Raw genomic sequence first — 23,952 nt, 5'->3', positions numbered from 1 at the left:
ATAGGAAGTCATCCCTGTTTTCTAGGAGTTTCCATCCTCCATTATTTGAGAGGTATTGTTTGAATAAGGCTAAAAGGATAGAAGAACAGAGATGTGATTGTGTTCTGGGACTACGCTGCAGGCTGTGCAGCCAGATGGAACAAGCAGCAATCCCTTCCCCACGCAGCTCACAAAACTGGCGCTGAGACAGGATGTGGTAGTGATGGAGGCCCCGGATGGCCAGGCGACTGTGGGACGCCCACTCTGCTAAGAGCATTGTACCTCAATCATTTTCAACTTTCCTTGCTGATAATTTTGAAACTGATAAAGTAATAAAGGAAAGCACAGCTTTCTACTTAAACTGTAAGCTATGAGGAAGAATTTAATTCCTAAGGCGAAAGTGATGGGAATCATGGAAGAAAGCTCGTGTTCAGCTTAGTTTATTTCAACAAACATTTATTGGATGCCAGGCATTGTGTTGGCATTGGGATTCAAAAAATGATTGAGGAAACTATGAAGAACATCTACCCCAGATTGGGTGGATCAGGGAAAACTTTCCAACACTTGAACTGAGTCTTGGGGAGTGAGTGGGGAGAAAGGGATTTAGCGATGCGTCTGGTAAGGGATAGCATTTTAGGCAGTAGGGACAGCGAGAACAATGGCAAGAAGCAAGACGTAGCCTGAGTGCATAGAATTGCAAAATGTTTGATACTATGGGAGTTTGAAGGCAGGGAGTATAGGGAAGTGAGTCTAGAAGGAAGGAACTAGTCATAGAAGGCCTTGTTGATCAGAATAAGAAACTAAGAATTTGCCCAGAAGGAATCACTAAAAGGTTTTAAGTATTGAATGACATGGTTAGAGTGCATCTTAGATAATCCACTCTGGTTGAAGTCAAAGTCAAATATAGATGGCCCCTGGGGCAAGTGGAACAAGCTGGAGGCAAGGAGACCTATTAGGAGGCTATCCTGCTAGTTTAGATAAGAAGTGATGAAGGTGGCCAGCCCCGTGGCAGCAGTTAAGTTTGCATGTTTTGACCCCAGGTGGGGATAAGGCACCGCTTGGCAAAAGTCATGCTGTGGTAGGCGTCCCACCTATAAAGTAGAGGAGGATGGGCATGGATGTTAGCTCAGGGCCAGTCTTCCTCAGCAAAAAGAGGAGGATTGGCAGTAGTTAGCTCAGGGCCAGTCTTCCTCAGCAAAAAGAGGAGGATTGGCAGTAGTTAGCTCAGGGCTAATCTTCCTCAAAAAAAAGAAGTGATGAAGGTTAATGGAAGGCTTTTAGCAGGATAGGAGAACACTTGAGCATGTCTATAAGCTGAAGGAAGAAACCAGCAGTGAGGGAGATCAGGGAGACAGGGTAATTGGTTGGAGCACAGTCAGAGGAGCTATAGCTGAAGTAGAAAAATTAAATCTGGCTTAACTAACTCATCCTCTGAACTAGCAGGTTGGAGATAAAAGAATCCTCCTCTTTTTGCTGAGGAAGACTGGCCCTGAGCTAACAACTGTGCCCATCTTCCTCCACTTTATATGTGAGATGCCTACCACAGCATTGCGTGCCAAGCTGTGCCATGTCTGCACCCGGGATCTGAACCGGCAAACCCCGGGCTGCCGAGAAGTGGAATGTGCACACTTAACCACTGTGCCACTGGGCTGGCGCCCAAAGAGTTTTTTTTACAGAGGCTAATGTCTGTCTGTTGGGGATGCTTTAGAGATTGCTGCATTGAGTACGTGGAGTGGACCAACTGTGGCTTTCAAACATTTTTGACTGCTATCCATACCAAGAAATGTAATTCACATTCCTATCCACTGTACATCACATACTGAAGTAAATATTTCAGCAAACAGTATTTTCCTTAACATGTGTGAAAGCATGCCAATATTTTATTTTCTATCATTTTAAAACTGCTAGTCGTGATCCACTAACTTGATTTGATGATCCACCAATGGGTTGTGATTCACCATTTGAAAATCATTAGACTAGTTAACCTCCAAGAAGATTCTTTTTAAAGGAATCCTGTGGCTATTACTAGGATTTCCCAATCTTTCCAATTATTAGGAAACTATTTTGAATCTCAGCACAGTATGTACTTAACATGCATAGTATTATGTTGTAAGGTATGCGTAATTAAGAGAAAAACGTTAAATGATTTGCAAGACTTCTAGATAGGGATGTGGGGTCGGTGAGCCGAAGAGTCGAAAGAAAGATTTCTTGGGCTCTCAAGATCTGGCAGTAGTGCTCTTTTATTTAGAGAATAGTATGGAATAGCATGGGGACAGGGCCCATGGGCAGTCAGAGCTTCTGCTGCTGCCGCTTCTGCTGCCCCCGCTGGCATGGGGACAGGACCCATGGGCAGGCAGAGTTGGTGCGTGGGGACAGGACCCACGGGCAGTCAGAGCTCCTGCTGCTGCCCCGAGTTGAGCGTTAGGGCTAATTTTATAAGGCATGGGTATGTGGGTCATTTCTTTACAAGACAAAGGAAAGAACATGAAGAAAGTTAAAATGGTATCAGTGCAGGTGGGGTCTGGTCGTTGGGTGATCCCATGACTTTTAGACAAGAATCAAATCGGGTTAAGTAAATGTCAGAAGCCACCACCCTAAATCAGTTACATGAGTGCCAGACAGCAACCAACTTAAGTTCTTGCCTTCCCCATTAAGAGTTTCTAGGGATAAGGTCATCTCTCTTTTTCCTCCTGGTAGAGAGGGAGGCACCTTTTACAGATAGAGATTTACCTTACAAATGTAAATGTGTCCTAACAAGGGCAAGTTCCATTCCCCAGAGCCTCCCTCCCTGTCCCAGTTTATCAAAAGCAATCAGCCCAAAACAATCCTGATGCCAAAGAGACCTATCTTGGGGTGGCCAATTTCAGGTCCCTACAAGCTCATCCCCCCCTTCCTTCACAAATGCAAATGTCTCTCAAAAGGGCAAGCAAAATTCCAGTCCTCGGAGTCTGCTTCTCATCTGTAGTTTTAAAAATAACTAGCCTAAAATCCTCATCAATAGATCCAACTGAAACACTCTTTAGGACTAAGTTTACGAATTGCTTGTTATTTTCACAAACAGGAAGTTGTTGGGTGGATGGGAGGGCTTCTGTACTCTTGTATTTTAGTTCTTCTGTTAAATATGGCTATTAATCCCTGCCGTGGCTCTGACAAAGTTGAGAAGATCAAACGAGAAAATAGATATGAAAACATTTTGAAAACCGTTTTATTAATATTATTCAGTATTTTTAAAAGTCCCTGTCTTGGGGCTGGCCCCATGGCCGAGTGGTTAAGTTCGCGCGCTCCGCTGCAGGCGGTCCAGTGTTTCGTTAGTTCGAATCCTGGGCGCGGACATGGCACTGCTCATCAAACCACGCTGAGGCAGCGTCCCACATGCCACAACTAGAAGGACCCACAATGAAGAATATACAACTATGTACCGGCAGGCTTTGGGGAGAAAAAGGAAAAAAATAAAAAATCTTAAAAAAAAAAGTCCCTGTCTTACAGAACTGACACGTTAACCTCCCCAAACACCAACGACTATGCCACATGCGCGGGACTCCTCTAAGAGGGTAGAAGCTGCGAACTTGCCAGCGATTTGACCCCACCTTCATAAACTCAGCTCCGTCTGCGCATGCTCAAGGGCTGCTCGGGTCTCCTTGCGGGGTTGGGCCAAACTCGGAGGGCGGAGCGCGGGCCACGTGGGGTCCCGTGACGTCATCTCCGGGCGCCGAGGGTGACTGGACTTGCGGTGGGCTTCCAGGGCTGCGCGGCGCTGCGGGTTGAATTCGCTGGATCCCGGAGGGCGGAAGTGCAGCAGGGCTAGGCTGCGACCTCGGCGCTGGTGTCTTCTGCGGCTGCGCGGGCTCTCGGGACTCCTGGCTCGCGCGCCTCTGCGGGACTGAGTGTCAGGCACCCTGCGCCGCCGCCTGGCCGCAGCCCAGGACCCAGGCGTCTTCACCGGTGCAGGAAGCCGGAGGAGGAGCCGGCGCTTCTGGTAGGGTATGTGTATGTGTGTGTCTCCCCAGGGTGAGGAAGGGCCCGGAGGAGAAGGGTTGGGGAGGTGCCAGGTAGGTGTGGTAAGAAGGAGGGGCGAGTGGCGGGCGAGAGAAGCGCTCCCTGGGGCGGTGGCGGGGGAAGGTGGTTCCTCCGGGGGAGGTGGGGTTGGCCAGACGCCGCCCCCCGGCCCTGGGCCGGCCGGAGGGTGTAGCCTGTGCGGTCTCTCTGGGAGTGTGGTTTGGTCCCTCCTAAGGTAGGAAGCCCAGGGTCTTATCGCAGGCTCTGGAGTTTAGTTCAGGACCTGCATTTTCGTGGAACAGTTATTTAAATCGGTTACTTTACAGGCAGTCGATTCTGTCCGAATTCGATGGGTATCTCCTCCATTCTCAGTGGCATTCATTCTCATTTTAATGATAATATTTAGTGCTGACAAAGCCATTTTCTGTTGGCAGAGCACATTCACATACTTTAATTGTAGTTTGGATTGTTTTCAAATCAGACCTGAACTTGAGGAACCTAGGAAAACTGGATTGGTTCTAGATTTTTCTGAGGGGTGGGGAGGCACAGCATGTCTTGAGCGAGAGTCAGAACCCCGAGACTCTCAAACAGCACTGAACGTCCAAAGCCTTCCAGAATTTCCTTGATAAATCTAAGAGTCTTTGGGACTGTGGCTACTTAATCGGAATGGAATTATTTGTGATTTCCATAGGGGGAGTTGTTGGTTGAATTTTGAATTTGAAGGTAACGATGTTGGGCTGAGGGTAGTAGTTGGGGGGAATTTTAGAATTTTACACTAGATTTGAGGGTGTTAAGTCAGTGCTCAAAGGTATGCTGGTTAAAATTGGGGGAAGTGAACAGAATGGTACTATATGGTTATGAGTTTTTAGAATAATGTACACATTTCAAGTGTGGGTTAGCTTTGTTAATTTAACAAATACTGAGTGCCTCTTATATGCCAGGCACTGAACAAGTAAACAAAACAAATGGTGAATGAAACAATAAAATTTCTTGCCATCATGAAATTCACTTTGGGGGGGAGACATTAATATAGAAATTAATTAAAATATATGTCAGGTGGTGAAAGGTGCTAGAGAGAAAAAAAAGGAGTGAAGGTGAGTGGGGCATGCTGGTGACCTGCAGAGAAAGGAAACTGCTGTGGTGGCCTTAGAAAAGATACTTGAGCAGAGACCTGAAAGTGATAAAGAAGGGTGCCCTGTGGGTATAGTGGAACCAGCCATCGAACAACCACAGAGTCCTTGAGCTGGGAACACACTAGCCTGTTTGGTTGGAACTGAGTGAGCCAGAGGGGAGAGAAATAGGTAGTCAGGTCAGAATGGGGCTGTTCATGTAGCAGTTTGTAAGAACTTTTAGTTTTTACTTTGAATGTGGTGGTAGGGTTTTGAGTAAAGGAGTAAACTTACCTGACTTGTTTTTAAAAGCATCTTTCTGATTGCTACATTGTCTGTCTACAGTAAAGGCAGAAATGATGAGACCTGTTACTAGGCTATTACATGTATCCAGGTTAAAGGTCATGGTGAACTGGATCAGTGTGATAATAGTAAAGGTGGTGAGAAATGGCCAGATTCTAGACTTGTGTCTAAGCTAGAGCCATCAGATGTGAAGAGGGGTCAAGGATGACTCCAACGTTTATGGTCTGAGCAACTCAAGTTACCACTTAGTGATTTGGGGAAGACCACAGAGTAATAGGGAGAGGAGGGTGGAAGATCTGAAATCGTTCTCAGTTTTGCACAGGCTAAATTTTCAAATGAAATGTCAATATGCAGTAGTATGTATGCATTGGAGTTCAAAAGAAGCCTGGGCTGAAGATGCAAATGTGGAAATCGTTAATGTATAAATGAGGAAATCGTTAATGTATAAGTGATATGTAAAGCCGCCAGAGATCTCCAAAGGCAGGATTCAAGGACTGAGCCGGTGGGGCACTTCAGCGTTTGGAGGTTGGAGAGGTTAAGGAACTATGCCCCAGGGTGCGGGTGGGGCTGTTTAGTAATAGCATAGAAGGAAATAGAAAGTCAGATCATTAGCTGAGAGAATCAGGAAGGAGATGTGAAAATTTGGAGAGAGAAAAGGTTTGAAGGGTCGATCTAGGACAGTGGGAGAATAAATGGACTAGGGAAATGTAGAAACACTGGGCAGTACTCAGGGCCCACTTTTGAGGTCAGTGTTCGTGAATTTAAAGGGAGACCAGCCAGCGTAGCTTATTATTTTTAGATGTTTACAAGTTCACTACTAGTAGGTATTTGATAGTTTAAGTAATTTCTAGGTAGCTGAGGATTTTGTCAGCAAAATAGCTTCAGGTAATAGGTTAGCTTTTCTTAGTTGGTAATGTGAAAGGGACTGTTAATGGTGCGTTATATTTTTATCATACTCACTGTGCTGTTCGCTCCATGTTGTTGGTTGAGCACCTGCTTTATTTCAGGCCTGGAATTAGATGCAGAGAATACAGCAGTCAAGAAGTAGCAGCACCTGCCCTCAACAAGCTTACTTCTAGTATACTGCATCATAGGTTGGGATTTCTATGCTTCCAAAGCATTGCCTTCAAATTGGATGCATGGCAATGATAGTGTAGTGTGTGTATGAGAGGGAAAAATATTCTTCTAAAATAATGAAATTTGCTGAATTTAACGTGTGATTGTACTGATTTGGAAAAGAGTTTAGGTGGAAAACTTTCCTAAGTAGATAGTATAACTTTTGGATTTATACATTTTAGATATTTATATTTTTTCAGTTGTTTCACAGAAATTCCAGAGCCTGCTCTATACTCATTATGCTAATATTGGGGATACTAAGGTAAATATGACTCAATTTCTGCTGTCGAGGAACTCACAGTTCAATGTGGGGAAGGGCAAGAGAGAGATAAGATAAACATAACTGCAGTGCATGGTTATAACAGGCTATTATAGAAGTCATTAGATTGGAGGTTGCTTGGTGGAAGGCTTCCCAAGGAGCTGATGTTAAGCTGACTCTTAGAGAATTAAGAGTTGGCCGAAAGAGGGTGTTCAAGCAGGGGGGCCATGGAAGCATGAGGAAACCATATGTTAAATACATATACCATTTATTGAGTGGTTGTCAGGTGGTAAACACCCAACAGCCCCCTGAAATTAGAATTATCTTCAGTTTGCAAATATGAGGTTCAGAGATGTCAGGTTTGTTATTCAAGGACACACAGCTTATAGGTGGAAGTCAGGGTTTAAACCCATGTCAGTCTGATTTCAAAACCCCTTAACTACCTTACTGTATTGCCTGCTGTCAGCGTTTAAATCTTCCCTGTCCTTATTCTTTATCCCTTAGCAAAGTTTTCACCAACTTCTTTCATTCTTCCTTGGAAAAACCTCATATCTGTCTCTCGTCTATCTGCTGTTACCAGTCTAGGTCAGGCACTCATTAGTATATGCCTTAATTGCTGAAATTGCTTCCTGGCCAACCTCTCTGTGACTCGGGATGTCCTTTTGTGCACTGCTACCAGATAATTGGTTTTATTTCACCATTATAAAAACCTTATAGGCTCTCTAGCCTTGTTGATGTTGCGAACCCACCATCTTCCATTTGGCATGCTTCATGATCTAGTCTCACTTTACAGATTTGACATTAAAGGAATAGTAATTGCTTTTATCTCTCAGCACTTACTGTGTGTCCAGTACCATGTCAGACACTTTATAGACTTTTTTTTTCCAGAACGACCTGGTGAATTTTACAGGTAAGGACATGGAGGCTTAGTGAAGTAGTGCCTTGCCTAGGATTGTGAGTAATATTAAAACATGTCACTGTGTCAGCTCTTTCATTATCTACTACTCTTGCCAACCCAAAGTTTCCTAAAAAGTTGGCACACTTCCTGCCTTTGCTGATGTTGTTTTGCCCTGCTTGGAATATTTGTCATCTTCTCTTTGCCTGTCCATATTCTCCCCATTCTTCAAGTTCCATATCTTTAAAATTCTTCCCTAGACCTATAGGATATATTAATATTTTACTTCTTTCCTCTTCCCTTCTCCCTTATGAAAGCTCCCCCAAAGTAACATTTAATTAGAACCGTGGACATTTTGGAGTTGGAAGGGATGTTGGCAGTCGGTATGGTATGATGGAAACAATACGAGATTGGAAATCAGATAAAACTTTCCTATAAGTTTATAAGTGCTGTAGTAGAGGAAAAGTAAAGGTGCGATGAGGAAACAAAGGTTCTGCCTGAGTCATGCATTGAAGAAAGGTTATTTTGAGCTGGATCCTGCAGGATGTCTAAGTTGGAAGAGAAGGTGAGGAAGGCTACCTTAGAGTACGGGACCACCAGCATGAGCAAAGCCATGGAAAAGGAAATGAAAGTGCATACATAATACGTTTAGTAGATTCAGAGATAATACCTTCTGAGCAGTGCCTGAGGTTTTATTTATTTATTTATTTATTTTGAGGAAGATTAGCCCTGAGCTAACATCCGTGCCCATTTCCCTCTACTTTATATGTGGGACACCTGCCACAGCATGGCTTGCCAAGCGGTGCCATGTCTGTACCCAGGATCCGAACTAGCGAACCCCGGGCTGCCAAAGCAGAATGTGGGAACTTAACCGCTGCACCACCGGGCTGGCCCCATGCCTGAGGTTTTAAAAAGTTGTTATTTTTATTATCACCATCGTCATCATCTTGTATGCCCTCAGGGCCTGCCCACAGAGTTGGGCATATCAAGTGATCAAATGTTTATTGAGTCTGTAGTCCGTGTCATTAGCAATGCTCAATGCATAATTTTATTTTCCTTTACTCTTATAATTCCTATTTATGTTATGTAATGCTTTTTTTGTATGTGTGTGGGGTAGATTAGCCCTGAGCTAACTGCTGCCAATCCTCTTCTTTTCGCTGAGGAAGACTGGCCCTGAGCTAACGTCCGTGCCCATCTTCCTCCACTTTATATGTGGGACGCCTACCACAGCATGGCTTGCCAAGCGGTGCCATGTCCACATCCGGGATGCAAACCGGTGAACCCCAGGCCGCCGAAGCAGAATGTGTACACTTAACCACTGCGCCACTGGGCCGGCCCCTATATAGTGCTTTTGATTATTCTTGCTTCTTGAAGTCTTAATGACTTTTAAACGTTTTTTGAGACATGCTCTTGTTGGTTCTGTAAATTATGGTGATAGATACACTTTATAGTACTATATTATAGGCATTGTTCTAAGTGCTTTATGTGTATTAATTTAGTTTTTGTATGTTATGTGGTAAGGCCTGTTATTCCAATTTTATAGATAAGAAAACTGAGACACAGAGAAGTTGTGACTTACTTGAGATCACAGTAAGTGGTGGAGCTAGGTTTTGAATCTAGGCAGTCTGGCTCCGTAGTCTACATTTTGAACCCTCACTTTGTAGTGCCTCTTGAGTTAAATTTTGTTTTTCTGCGTCTCTTTTGAAAAGGCTGATTGAATACTCACATCCTTTAATTGTATTCATGTATCAGCCAGTTTTTCTTGTACATTTTTTAGTTATGAGTATTCATTAGACTAGAGACATGCTTTCTTACATAATTCGTTATAAATGAACATATATAAATATTGAAAGATTAACATTTTGTGATCCTGTAAATTTGGGTCTGTGTATTTTGAGGCAGTAAGTAGCCTTGTTTGCAGTTTTTTGTAAATCTGTTTTGTAGTTTCTGTTTGTTTTGTGAAATCTGCATTGACTCTACCACATTACACCTTTAGCTGCCTTGGCTTAGCTCGTCCCTTGAGGTCCTACAAGAAATATACACATAAGAAACAATGGTATATGGGAAATAAGGTACCAATTTATCTTTCACTGGTTTTGTATCTTAAGTCCTACCCCAGAACTTTGGTAAAGTCTTATGGTCCAGCCCAGCTTACCAAAGTTCTGCAGTGGGATTTTAGGTACAAAACCAGTGAAAGAGAAGTCCATACTTGTATCACTGTTGGGGAGAGTCTCCCAGAACAAAGAGAAGAGGGAGATATTGGCCATTTCTTTCTACTGTTCTGACACATGGAAGGAAGAGGCAGAAGAAAATGCCACTGAAAGAAAGAACACAAGGGTCAAGTGCTGTCATCTGGCAGTGTAGAGGGGGAGAAGAGAGCCACACCCACGTGCATGATACTTTGCTTTCTGGTGACCCCTGCCTGTCAATAAATGAGGCTCAAGTGATGTCCTGGAATCTGGCCAGATTATTATTCCTTCCTGAGAGGACAGTGGTTGGAGAGATGCCCATAGAAATGCCTTTCCTTAGGTGGTCATACCCACTTCAATTTTTGATTTTCTTGTGAATTAGATTTTCTATGTATTTTTCCTCAGGAAGAAAAATCATCCAGTGTGACAATATTGATTGTAACTTTTAACTTTAAAATTGTATTTGAATCTTTTTAAGATCTCTTAGGAAAGTAGCTCTTTGCCTCAACTTTTTTTTCTTTGTGAGCAAGAGGATCTCAGTTTTAGCTCTTGGTTAATTGGATGTATCATGGTTACAGAAACCACTGTTTACCACCTTTATCAGACTCAAGTTTAGATTTACTTTTTTGTCATAATTCAGATTTCCTTATTTTCTGCCACCAGTAAATTTACTCATAAAGAACAAGCTATTAATGTAATCAGGAAGTAGTGAGGTCTTTCCTCTTTTCAAGGAGTTAATTTTGTGTGATTTGTAAACTTCGGAATTTTCTGTAGAGTTCAGAAACTCAATATGTTGTTTGAATTTGAAGCCTATGGAGGTGGAGTTATGTGGAGTTTGAATATATGTATCATTTGCTTAAAATGTTGTCTTTTATGAATATATTTTAATACAAGTTGAAACATTGTGGTGTGTGGAAAGAGCACTGAACTCAGTTCAGGTGTCCAGAGTTCTTACCCTGGTTTGACTGTTACTTAGTGTTCTTGTTATGTTGGGCAGATTTTTTCACCTCTTCCCGTTTGTTTACCTGTAGATGACATTGTCCAATTGACCTCCACAGTGCATTTGAGAATAATGATACAGGGCTGGACCTGTGGCCGAGTGGTTGAGTTTGCGCACTCCGCTTCAGCTGCCCACAGTTTGGCCGGTTCGAATCCTGGGCGCAGACATGGCACCACTCATTGGGCCATGCTGAGGCAGCATCCCGTGTACCACAACTAGAAGAACTCACAACTAAAATATATATACAACTGTGTACTGGGGGGCTTTGGGGAGAAAAAGGAAAAATAAAAAAAAATCTAAAAAAATAAAAAAAGAATAGTGATAGAAAATTCAGAACTCTACAAATATATAAAATGTTAATATTTTATATATTATATATCTGTTAAATATATAAAATATATTTAATAACATTTTGGCATTGGTCATTGACTGATTTTGGCCTTGTTCAGTGGAAGAGAAAAGAGAGCAAAAAGCTCTCAGTGTTAATAATTGATATTTGGCTAAACATTTAAAATGTTTCCATAAGATACTTTATGATAAATTATGAATTAGGTAGCCTATGAAAGATGAGATATAGGGGCCGGCCTGGTGGCGCATCGGTTAAGTTCGCACGTTCTGCTTTGGCGGCCTGGGGTTCGCCGGTTCGGATCCCCGGTGTGGACATGGCACTGCTTGGCAAGCCATGCTGTGGCAGGTGTCCCACATATAAAGTAGAGGAAGATGGGCATGGATGTTAGCTCAGGGCCAGTCTTCCTCAGCAAAAAGAGGAGGATTGGCAGCAGATGTTAGCTCAGGGCTAATCTTCCTCAAAAAGAGAAAGAATTAAAAAAAAAAAGAAAGATGAGATATATATAAATAAATATACAAGTAGAAGGATATTGGCTCTCAGTATCCAGGTGCCAACAGTATTTCTTTCAGCATTTACTCACGCAGTATATTGTGATGTTATCCAGTTGTAGAATATTACTTCTGGAAGATGCTTGGATATTTATGGAGGTCAAAAGTCATGTCCTTCTGCCACACCCAGAATATTTCACTTTGCAGATATAGTGCTATATGTATTGTATAGGGAATATTATAAGAGCTCAAAGTAGAAGCGTTTACTGTTTCATTGGGGCAGAAGATTGTGAGCTGGATTTGCAGAGTGCATAGGATTTAAACAAGTGAGAGAAGAGCATACTAGTTGGGGAATGGTGCGACAGCAAAATGTTTAAGGGACCAGTTTTGCTAGAGGGTTTATAAAAAGTGTAGTAAATAAGACTGGAAATATTGGTGGAATCAAATCGTAGACAGGATGAAATTTAGAATGGAAATAGATTCATACAAAGATTTTTTCCAAGGTGAGAGAGATGTGTTTTTTTGCAGGAAGAGTCAGAACTATCTGGAGTAGGAGAGGCTGAATATATTAGATGGGGCAGAGATAATTATGGGGATGGTATTTTGGAGTTGGGCTGTAAGGAACCATGGGGCATAGTTGAAGAGTTCACTTTAGATGAGCAGTAGACTCTTGGGGCATGTGAGAATGATGCAAGTGTAGTTTCACTTTGGCTGTGGTTCATTAGTTGCATACATTAGTATATGTAATTTTGAATTGGTTACTTCTGTGATCTCTTTAAGCAAATAGTAGCTCTGCATTTAGAATTTGTTGTACTCATTTTTGCATTCATTCTAAAGAATGCTGATCACACAATTTTTTGAAGTGAATAATCTTTATGGCATTCATTTTTTCCTGTAATCTTTCTTTGTTTCAGAGCAGGTTCATTCATTCTTGCAAGGATCTGACTAATGCTCTTCATTTTATTTTCAGTTTGGCTTTGGTTGATAAAAGAATTTAGCCTATATGTACTGCTTTAACCACTGGAAGAATGACAGATGACAAAGATGTGCTTCGAGATGTGTGGTTTGGACGAATTCCAACTTGCTTCACCCTGTATCAGGATGAGATAACTGAACGGGAGGCAGAACCATATTATGTAAGTATGTTGATGGTGGTAAATGGGATATGTAACGTTGTCCATTTTTGTAAATAAAGCTCTAAGCACCTGGAGGCTGGTTTTCAACATTTTATAAACACTTAATACAGCTTATTATAGAAGAAAGCTTATTAGAAAACACAGGTGAGCAAAAAGAAGAAAATAAAAATTACCTGTAACTCTACCACCCAGAGGAAAAAACCCCACTGTTCACATGCTGATGTAGGACCTTCTTGACTTTCTTATTCTTATGCACATAAGCATATATAATATAGGATAATGAGATCATAAGTTATATGCTGTTTTTTAGCAGGATGATATTTTGAAAATAATAGGTTCAGATTTGATTCTTTTGTATTTAGGTGGTTCCAAGCAACTGTTTAACAGATTCTTTTTTTGGAGGGGGCAGTGGTGAGGAAGATTGGCCCTGAGTTACATTGGCCCCGAGCTAACATCTATGCCAGTCTTCCTCTATTTTATATGTGGGGTGCTGCCGCGGTATGGCTTGATGAGCAGTGTATAGGTCTGCCCGGGATCCACACTGGCAAACCCTGGGCTGCCAAAGTGGAGTGCATGAACTTAACCACTATGCCATGGGCTGGCCCCCAATAAATTCTTTTTTATAGCTCAATGAACATATGAATGTATGTGTTTTCGTGTTCATGAACAAATATATACTATATGAAATATATTATTTAATAACATAAATTGCTATATGTAGACTTGTTTGAGTTAGTGTATTATCTGTTTTAAAAAAGAGTATCAAATATCTTCTGATTTTAGCCTGCTTTTTTTCCCTAAGTGCATATATAATCCAAACTTACAGATCTGTCCATCAGAGATAATAGTATCCTGCCTATTTGCTGACTAGCCCCTAATAGGCATTAGGAGACATTCTCAGCTGTCATTATTTTAGTTTTTTCTTTTTGTGTCTCAGGTACACATACTGTTTGCCCAAGAGGACCTGGAAAAGTGGAAATGTATTTGTGGTGCTGGACCGTTTCTTGTTTCTCTTTAATAAAGCCTGCCCTTGGCTTTCTCCCTCCTCTGTTTGAGAGGCAGCACTGCTCCTTAGCCTGCTCCAGTGGTGGGAAGTCAGGCTGCTGGAGGAAGTTGCTTAAGGAGCCCATTCACTAACTTTTTGGGTACAGGAACGGTTTCATTTATCTCTGCACATCCTCAGCATCTGACATAAATCATGCAGCTGGTAGATACTCAGTGCATGAAAGTCTCCCCACATTCACATTGGAATTTTGTTTTGTCTCTTTGGGTTTTCTTCCTGAAAATGATGATTTCAGAGGAATTGGGTAGTTTTTTGTTACCAGTACTCAGGTAATCATATTTGATTATATATGTTTGAGTCATTTTAACTTTGGAAATCTCAACAGTTTTCTTTCTGCCTTTAGAAAAACTTTCATAGTTGACAACAAAGCGTGGTCAATAGTTCATTTTTAGGACCATTTAATTTGTTAGATGTATTTTTTCTATTCTTCTGTAATATGGTTTAGGATATCATTTATGTTTTGTTTCTAAAATAGTTTTTTGCTATTTTAATGAAAACTTTTAACATTGGATGGCTTTCTAATAGTATCTAAACAAAGGAATACGTGTGTCTAGAGTTGATCAAAGTGGCAAAAACTGAGAAACATAATTTAGATCTGTTTACTTTTAAATCAGAATATGACGTTTGACATACGTCCTGCAGTTAAAAAAAATCCAAGTAAAGAATACAATATTTTCCCTTCTTTATATGCAAATCTGTTTAAATATGAAAAGACTGTTGGGAGAACTAGAGTGTAGGTTGATTCTAGCTGTTTCTAATTGAACTGAAAATGGCAAAAGGTGTTGGGGATAACCGTTGGAGGAAGAGGATTGTCTTGTCTAATAGGTAATCGTGGTTTTTTTCTTGATTTCTTCCTAATTCTTCACCCAAAAGAAACTCCAATATAGTCATTATGATTATGTTTTTGAAGAATATTGTGTGACAGGCATATAATAAATATTAAACAAGAAACTGGGGTTTAAAACCATGTAGCATAATCCAGATTTTGCTCTTAAAAATACATACATACTTAAGCATAAGTCAATACATACAGGAAGAAAATTGACGAAAACGTCAGCAATGGTTAGTCTTAGAATTATAGGTGAGCATTTTAGTGCCAAAGTGGTTTTAGTTCTCCTGTGTCTTGGTTGTAAATTAAGCTTGAAAGTATTTTTAATTGCTTTGGTTTATAATAACGATGATGTTTTAAAGATTCTGGATGAAATGAGGTAAAAATGTCACAGCCTGAGAGCTGGTAGACCTCTTTCCCAGACATTCTCAAAGCTCAGGTGAGGTGATGTGACAAGGTTGTCAACAGGGCCTGAATTCATTCCATTCATGTTCAGTGTCGGTGCAATAAGGATAGATGTATGGGAATGTAGGTTACTTTTTGTAATGCTTATAGCTTATTTCTCAGAGACTAGGTTTTAAAATTACTCATACCAAATTTATAATTTAATTATTATTCAAAGAGTCTTCTGGAATTTTCTGTTTCCATTGGAAAAGCATATTCATGTTAAATATATTCCTGCTTGCTTCTGCATTTTGATTTGTTGCCTCTGCATAAATCTTCTTTCAGCCTACATCCTATATGTATATAGTTGAGAACTATATCTTATTTTGCGGGGAATATTAGGAAGGAAATTTGTTGGAAAGTAGTCAACTTTTCAGTTTGTGTTGTTTCTGTTATATTCATTTGAACTATTGCTTTTCATTTAGATCATCCAATATAAAAACATAGAAACTAATTTGCATTCATATTGTATGACTTTTTACCAGAGGAAATCACACCATCAGACACATGGTCAGCAGTTGGAGTGGATCCTGAACATTACCCAGCAGTCCTTTTATGTTTCCTTAGTCAGCTGTCTCTGTTCTTCTCCATTATGGTTATTTCTCTGACACCTGACCTCATCTTTCACTCTTAACAGGTGACCTCCCTTCCTACTTCACAAAGAAAATAGAAACCATGTGATGGGACCTCCCTTAACTTTCTGTCATTAAGTCTGCAAAACCTGTGTGTGCTAATACTCATTTACTTCTCCTTGTCTCTGGTTTTAGTAGAAGAGGTGTCCTTCCTCCTAGGCATGGCCCAACCTTCCATCTTGTTCTTGATCGTCTCCTGCCTTCTCAGAAGCTGGTGGTTTCTAATATTCTCCGACCGCCATTCCTGCCTTCTCTATTTATTTTACTTTCAACCTCTTCAGCCTACTGGATCCTTCTTTGCAGCATTTATGTTGTCTTAAATCCTGCCTATCCTAAAACAACCCTCTGTTGACCCCACCTCCCTTTCAACCTCTTGTTTTCCCTTCACGGCCAGACTTATTAAAAAGGTTGTCCATACTCATTATCTCCTTCCCCCCTCCCACTACTTACTTCACTGTAATCACTTTTCCCACTACTCCAACAGAACTCTTCTTGCCAAAGTCACTAATGACGTCTTTTTTTGCCAAACCTAGAGTCTGTTTTTGAATTTTCATTTGCTTGATCTCTCAGCAGTATTTGATGTTATTGGCTCTTTGCTGCATTTTGTGGCACCGTCTCTTGCTCTGCACTGCCTCATATTCCTAGTGTTCCAGTCTTTTGTGGTCTCCTTTGCCACGTTTCCCTCCTCTGTTTGTTCCTCAGTGTTGGCATTCCTTGAAGCTTTGCCTTTTTTTTTTTTTTTCCACTTCATGTTTTTTCCCCCTAGAGCTCTCATCCATTTTTGTGTATTTCTTGAGCATTTTCATCTTGACAACTCCGAAGATTTTTCTGCTGAGCTCCAGTCCTATATGTCTGTCTGCTGGATAGCCTCACTTAGATGTCTTGAAGGAACTCAAACTGAGTGTGTTTGAAACTGTACTCTTTCTTTACCCCCAGACAGCCTGGTCATCTGCCATCTTCCCTTCCTATTTTGGCAAGTAGACCTATCATCCAGCTAATTAAGTACTCTTACCAGTTGAGTACTCTTACCAGTTCATCTTTTGTTGCTTTTTTCTCCCATATCCCTGACACTTGGTCAGTAACTTAGTCCGTCTGATTTTACATCTCAAATATCTCTCAAACTTATGCAGTTCCTTTCATACCCACTGCTACAGTGTAGTTCAGACCACTTCTTAAAAACTGATGGATTGCATAGTACTAACTTCCCTGGTTTCGGTCTTGCCCTCTTTCCATTTTCTAGTCTGCAGTTGGAGAAATCTTTTCAAAACACATATCTGATCTTGTCACCTGCCTGCTTAAAACCTTTAGTAGCTTTTCATCATCTTTAGGATCCTTAAAGTAGTTTACAAAGTACTCTGATCTGGTCCCTCGCTTCCTCAGTACTGTTCTGTCTCAACCCTCTAAATTCCTGTCATAGTCAACTTCTTATAGTCCCTCAAATGTGCTAATCTTTGTCTTTTGGTGTTGCTCCATGCCTTATCGCAGTTTCCTCTGTCTGGAGTGAGCAGCAGTATCTCCCACCCCTACTCACACCTGAACATCCATACCCACCCTTGGTGGGCTCACTCCTGTTTACCTTTTGGCTCTTGCCCTAAAATAGACTTCCTGGCAAGGCCCTCCCGCAGCCCCAGATTCCTTTAAACTCCTTTGCTGCTTGCTCTTGTTACAGTCTTTACTTCCGCCCGGCATTCATCACGTTTGTAACTTTGTTTTTCCCTCTGTCTTCCTCTCTAGCCTGTAAGCCCTTGAGAGGAAGAACTCTTGCTGTCTCAGTGTTCTATCTTCATGCCTAGTGTGAAGCCTCCCAGTTGAAGTGGAACAGAATTCTATATTTTAATTCTAGATAAGTAAATCTCTAATTTCTTAATTGAAAATTGGTGGACAGAGTAGGATTCGGCTTAAACAATATTACAGGCACCTTTTTCAGAAACATAAGCAATCTATACAACTATGTAAAACGTATTTCTTACAAGCTGTATAGAAAAAAAATGAATCACTTGTGTCATACTCAGCGGGTACTTGACACTGCTAAATGAGGAATGAGAACAAAAGATTCCATGTAGCTGACAATATCCCCACCAGAGGGGGTTAATCCTTTTCATATTAAAACAAGTTAAGAATCCTTTTTTTTTTTTTAAGATTTTATTTTTCCTTTTTCTCCCCAAAGCCCCCCGGTATATAGTTGCATATTTTTAGTTGTGGGTCCTTCTAGTTGTGGCATGTGGGACGCCGCCTCAGCATGACTTGATGAGTGGTGCCATGTCTGCGCCCAGGATCCAAACTGGCGAAACCCTCGGCCACCGGAGGGGAGTGCGCGAACTTAACCACTTGGCCATGGGGCCGGCCCCCAGTTAAGAATCTTGAAGACATTAATTGAAGTGAAATAAGCCAGACACAAAAGGATAAATATTTTATGATTCCACTTACATGAGGTACCTAGAATAGTCTAATTCAAAGAGACAGAAAGTAGAAAAGTGATTACCAAGGGCCTGGAGAAGAGGAGAATGGTGGAGTTATTGTCTAATAGATACAGAACTTGAGTTTGGCATCATGAAACATCCTGGAGATGGATAATGGTGACGGCTGCACAAGAGGGTGAATCTATTTAATGCCACTGAACTGTATACTTAAAAATGGTTAAAATGGTAAATTTTACGCTAGGTACATTTTACCGCAATTAAAAAAAAAGAACTTAAAGTGAACCAGTGAGATATACCTAAGAAAAGAATGAGTGGGACAGTCTGGATGTAGAAGGCAGAATGATGTCTTTTTGCTGCTACTTTCTTTTCATTTTTACCTATTTAAATACTTACTAGATAAATCCCATCTGTACCTACTCTAGTATAGTCATTCTTAAATCTTACAGTTATTTCTTAGTGCTACTATAGATATTTATATTAGTTACACATGACTCCCACAGGCCAATTTGGAACAGGAGTTTCCAACTACATTTCAGTGTAGATTTTGTCTTAAGAATGGGCATTCTTGCTCCACATTGGCGGCCTGGCTTCAGTTCCCAGGTGTAGACCTACACCGCTGTGTTAGTGGCCATGCTGTGCTGGCTACTAACTGCGTACTAAAGAATAGAGGAAGACTGGCTTGGCTATTAGCTGAGGGCCAGTCTTCCTCACAAAAAAAAAAAAAACAAAAAAGAATGGGCAGTCTTTTTTTTGGTGAGGAGGATTGGCTCTGAGCTAACATCTGTTACCCGTCCTCCTCTTTTTGCTTGAGGAAGATTGTCCCTGACCTAACAGCCATGCCAACCCTCCTCCACTTGGTATGTGGGACACCGCCACAGCATGGCCTGATGAGTGATGTGTAGGTCTGCAACTGGGATCCGAACCCGCAAACCCCTGGCCACGAAAGTGGACTGCATGAACCTAACCACTATGTCACCAGACTGGCCCCTGAGCACTATTTTTTTTAACTTGTTTTTGGCCCTTTGTCCCACTTAACCTTTGGTATCTCTGATTCATCCAGCAAATATTTATTGTGTGCCTACTATAAAGCAGGCACTATTTTAGGCATGAGAATGTAGCAGTGAACAGAACAGGTGAAGAACCCTGTCTTAATGGAGCTTATTTTCTAATGTTCCTCGTTCCTTATTATAAGGAAGTTTTTGTTTCATGAAAATCATTTGTGAATTTTTCAGAAACTTTGATTGAACCCTAGGTATGTAGTACAACACACTCAAGGATCAGGAGCTAATATCCACACCTACTAGTCCTTACGAGTCTTCCTTCTCCCAGTCTCCATAGGTTAATATCATTCTCTACAGAAGGCATTACTGTGTAATACCCAGCAGACATTTTAAATTAAGGCTCTGAACTTCCTAATATAGAACTTATTAGACTAATAGATTATACTTATTTATTTTTAAAAAATGGCTAATTTCCTGTGCTGTTTTAATTTTCTTAGAGACTTCCATGTTACATCTGTCTTTGCTTCTGTCATTTCTGACTCTAATGAATCTTTCCTTTGCCGTTTATTTAATAGAATATGATTTTGCTGATGTCCCTTTCTAACTGAAAACAATTGCAGAGGGAGGCTTCCAGTTCTTGCCTTTACAGTCTATAAACACATTTCATCCAAGTTATTTAAGTTTTTTAAGCTGTATGTAAAATAGAGGTGATAGTACTCCCTGCTGCATACTGGCGCATTCCACCTGCCTTCCACAACCCCCTTCCCTGTGGTCCCTAGGACCACTGTCATGTTCTCTTCCCTAGTTGGGGCCTGTTGTCTTGATCTTCAGTCATTAAGTATCAGTTGCTTTAACCAGAATATTTCTCTTTGTATATGTTCCTCTGGCCAGTGGTTCTACTCGATTTACTGATCAAAAGACCTAACTCTGAGTCAGCAGCATGCGAAATGATGCAGAGTTAGACTCACAGAAGCGGTTGAAAGAGAGTAACGAAATTTTACCAGCAAAAGACAAACTTAGGAGAGCAAGAAATGTCTAGTGTCTGCTGCATAGGAGGAAAAAACATGAATTTTTGCCACTTTCCTCCTTTTATATACCTGTGGTACCTTTATATAAATCCTAACGAGTTTTCCAAAATGCTCTCTTATGTTTTCTTTCTGGTACCTTTCCTGGGGAGGAAAAACTATTCTAGTCCAGTTGAAGCTTTGCCTAGCGCAACATTCCCTCCCAGACTTTTCGCTGTCCGAGGTCCACATAGGTCCAGCTCCAAGGACAGGATTGAGGAAGCTCACTGACGGTGGCAGAATCGCCAGTTTACTAGCATTATACCCCTTAAGCTTGTGCTTTATTGTACTATAAAGATTTAAATGTGTACGTCAAAAGTCAGTCATCTTTAACTTATTTCTCTCCTTCGATTTCTTCATTATTAATGACCAAAATCTGTTCTGATTTCCAGACCTTCCCTACTTTTCCATTCTTTCATTCCTCATCTCCTCGTGTAGTATTTCTTTAAGAGTTTGTAATCTCTTCTTTCAGTCTTGTAGGTACAATTACTGGAATATTCGTCAAGTAGTGTTTCTCATCATGCCATTTTTTATTCATGGTAGAGTAGTGGGCCCCTGTTGTTCATAAAATGAAAATTTCTCTTTGACCTTTAAAGGTCTTTCTGTTGCTGCCGTGAAGTATTTTTGTAAGTATTTTTTATGGGTTTTTTTGTTTGTTTTTACCTCCACTTTACTTTAGCCTCATGTAGAAGAGGACAGATTATGTCTTTGTCTTGATGTTCTTCATTGCACCTAATCTAATACACAGTAAATTTATCAAAACATGATGGACCAGTTGAGAAGTCTTTATTGATAAGTCAAGATGTATTAGGAGTGAGTTAATCATTTTCTCAGAGCAGTTTAATTAACTCAGGTGAATCATGTTAATTTTTAAGTTAAATTTGATAGAACCAATAATTATCCTAAATAGTATGACATCTGATTACGTTGTATTTTTATTTGGAGAAAAGTATTACGGAAAGATTGTACATAGATTTGTGTTGTTTATTCTAGGCATTTATGCTTTAAGCTGTGTTTAAAGTAATGATCTCATAAGAAATTTTAAAACGTCTTCATCTTTAACCTTTGATTTTCTGTAAAAAGTTGACTTTGTGTAGACTATTCAAAATAATGCAAAAACATGGCTGTTTTTCCTTAAAATTCAAAAACCTATTTAGTATATATTTTTTTAAATAGTAAATAAATATGGTTTTACAAATTTTCATTTCAGTTGCTTTTGCCAAGAGTAAGTTATTTGACGTTGGTAACTGACAAAGTGAAAAAGCACTTTCAGAAGGTTATGAGACAAGAAGACATTAGTGAGATATGGTTTGAATATGAAGGCACACCACTGAAATGGTGAGTGAATTTTTCTGCATTATTAAGCATTGAGTACATGCTAGCTTTAAGAAGGTATAGTGCCCTGATGCAATTTTTAAAAAGTTTTATAAAGAAACAAATCGCTAGTCTAGCTCATATAATACAGTGAATTTTAAACCATTTTTAGAGTATTTTATTGAAAATATTTCTGCCTTCTATTTGGATGCATGGGAGACTGGACAGATTTGTATATTTTCAGCAGTAGATTTTTATATGGCGTATTAATAGTATACTTGGTTATGGTTTTTGAGTTTTTTTTGCAGATATATTTAAAAATCTCTTATGAATAAGTCACTCTGTGACTATTCAGTTTACTTCTGTCTCCAAAATCTTTATAACAGATTTTTAGATAGACATGATAACCTAAAGTGGCATCTTTCTGATTGCCACATTAAGTTGATCTCTGTGCTGTAAGCACATCTTATCTAGCCTGGTTTAGTATTTAAAATATATTTATTTCCTTTTTATATGAAAAATAATTTTCATATTATATCATTTTTAAGAAAGATATTGAAAATAAATTCTAAATCCGGGCTTATCCATGTATAGATGATGTATTTTTGTACTTCCTCTGTTACTGGAAGTTTTGTTCATTGTGCTTCCAAAACTATTTATTGAAACTGGAGAAATTACAGAGAGAAGAATATAAAAAAGTAGTTCAAGGTATGCTGGGATGTACGCATCGAAATGCTGCCATATGGATGTAGTTGAACGAAGAAGATACAGACTGAGTCAAGATTGAAATGAAATATGAAATTATAAATAGGTTAAAAATGGACTTGTTCTCTGAATCTGGGAATATTAAAATGAGAAGTTTTAAGAGAGGCTCTAACAAAAGGAAGCTAGTAGGTGTTTAATAAGCGCAGCTGACTTGAATCCAAGGATTGCTTGGAAACAAGGATGAACTTTTCGGAACTCACGTTGTGCTGATGAATTCCCAAGAGTGAGTAGATTTTTCATAATGGTTTAGAAACCTACGAGATGACGTTTTGTGTTGAGGTATGGGTCATGTCTCTATCTGACCTTTTGATGTGGTTCTGGGAAGGGATGACAAGGTTCTCTTTTTATAGCGTTCGATTTTTATTCGAAACAGTTCTGAGCTTCATGGTCATGTATCAGACTCATTCTGACTCTTGAATAGTTCTAGACTTCAGGCAGCGTAGACAAGTCAGTGTTTTTGTTTTTTATTTCTCAGAACAGTTGGAGGTTTTGGAATGGGAAGGTGACTTGAAAGAAGGCTAAGGGGCGAGGATCAGGAGGAGAGGGAAAGAAGGAGGGGGAGATTGTGGGTGAGTAGCCATAGGAAACAGCTACGTTCTTCACAGTTCTATGCGTGTTAGAGTTGGATATTGAAATGGCTTTGTGTGTATTAGTTGCAGATTATCCTAAGAATTCATGCGACTGACGCTAAAGGTTTCAGTTTTATCATTGTAAAGTACAGTTTCTCAACAAGGGCCCTGTTGACATTTTGACCCGGATCATTCTTTGTATTGGGAGGGCTACCCTGTACATTGTAGGATTTTTAGCAGCAAAACCCTGTCCTCTTCCTACTAGCGATAGTAGCACTCCCGCCAGTTGTGATAATAAAAAATGTTGCCAAATGTCCTGGGGCAGAGGGTGCAAAACCACCCCCACTTGAGAAACTCTGGAAAAAATGAGAAACTTCAGTTTAGCTTTTATAGTAAATAATTGTTAAGTCATTGTCTTTCAGCTGCTGTTTTAATCTATCCTGTGTGGTGATTATTTTTGTATTTGATATGATTTGTATTCTATAGGTTTGTATTCTACATATGATATCAATAAATAATGTTTGGATCTATTTCTCCCTGTTAGTACAGAGTAATGATTTTGACTCCAAGATATCATGTTGCTACTTTGTCAGCATTTATCTCTTCTGAAAGTCTTTCATTCAAGGGTGAATTTGTTTTCCCTTTTAGAGAGCTTATATGAAAGTAATTGTGTTCATGTATCTTCACTTTAGTTTTTGGGGTGTTAACTTTTTATGCATGATATCACTCTCATAGCTATGTCTGGCTATAAGCTCATTGTTTTTAATGGCTTTTGATACAACTTTTCCTGTAGTTTTGTTAGGTACTCCATGTAGTTGAGGAATGAATAACTTCCAGAGGTGTGAGTGTAATTCAGGGCCTAGAGGCTAAGTCTTCTTTTCTCTCTTTGCTCCCAACCAAACAATAGCAATTTTTTCGTGTCTTGAAAGAATTCTCTTCCTGAGAATACGCTCTCAGTATCTAGCTGGCATCTAAGCAGGGGGCTTCATGGGATAGGATGATCTTTGTAGGGAAGCAGCTACCACTGAAACC

At 40.1% G+C, this 23,952-nt stretch overlaps 2 protein-coding genes across 17 annotated transcripts in view; one reads left to right on the top strand and one right to left on the bottom strand.

Moving 5' to 3' along the window:
• Nucleotides 1-3,166: 3,166 nt before the first annotated feature.
• Nucleotides 3,167-5,490, bottom strand: LOC138915670 (programmed cell death protein 7-like). Its single transcript, XM_070222804.1, has 3 exons — nucleotides 5,379-5,490; nucleotides 3,567-4,146; nucleotides 3,167-3,405 (listed from the first exon to the last, which is right to left on the bottom strand). Exons 1-2 carry the CDS (start codon nucleotides 5,488-5,490, stop codon nucleotides 3,569-3,571), a joined length of 690 nt encoding a protein of 229 aa, XP_070078905.1. The 3' UTR covers nucleotides 3,167-3,405; nucleotides 3,567-3,568.
• The window catches only part of ATG5 (autophagy related 5), a 122,118-nt gene continuing 101,843 nt past the window's right edge, over nucleotides 3,678-23,952 (top strand). For 3 of the 16 annotated variants that reach the window (XM_005596851.4, XM_070223611.1, XM_070223609.1), the window contains exons 1-3: nucleotides 3,817-3,955; nucleotides 12,654-12,819; nucleotides 21,483-21,610. In XM_005596851.4, the coding sequence (XP_005596908.1) occupies nucleotides 12,712-12,819; nucleotides 21,483-21,610 (236 nt within the window). In that variant the 5' untranslated portion in view covers nucleotides 3,817-3,955; nucleotides 12,654-12,711. Of the gene's footprint in view, nucleotides 3,961-4,093; nucleotides 4,211-12,653; nucleotides 12,820-21,482; nucleotides 21,611-23,952 lie in introns of those variants that run through there. The other 13 variants (XM_005596850.4, XM_070223610.1, XM_005596852.4 and 10 more) reach the window with 9 other exon arrangements.

This window comes from Equus caballus, chromosome 10, assembly GCF_041296265.1.
Source record: "Equus caballus isolate H_3958 breed thoroughbred chromosome 10, TB-T2T, whole genome shotgun sequence".
Classification (NCBI taxonomy): domain Eukaryota; kingdom Metazoa; phylum Chordata; class Mammalia; order Perissodactyla; family Equidae; genus Equus; species Equus caballus.
The sequence above is the reverse complement of the archived record's forward strand: the minus strand, read 5'-3'. Positions and strand labels throughout refer to the sequence as shown.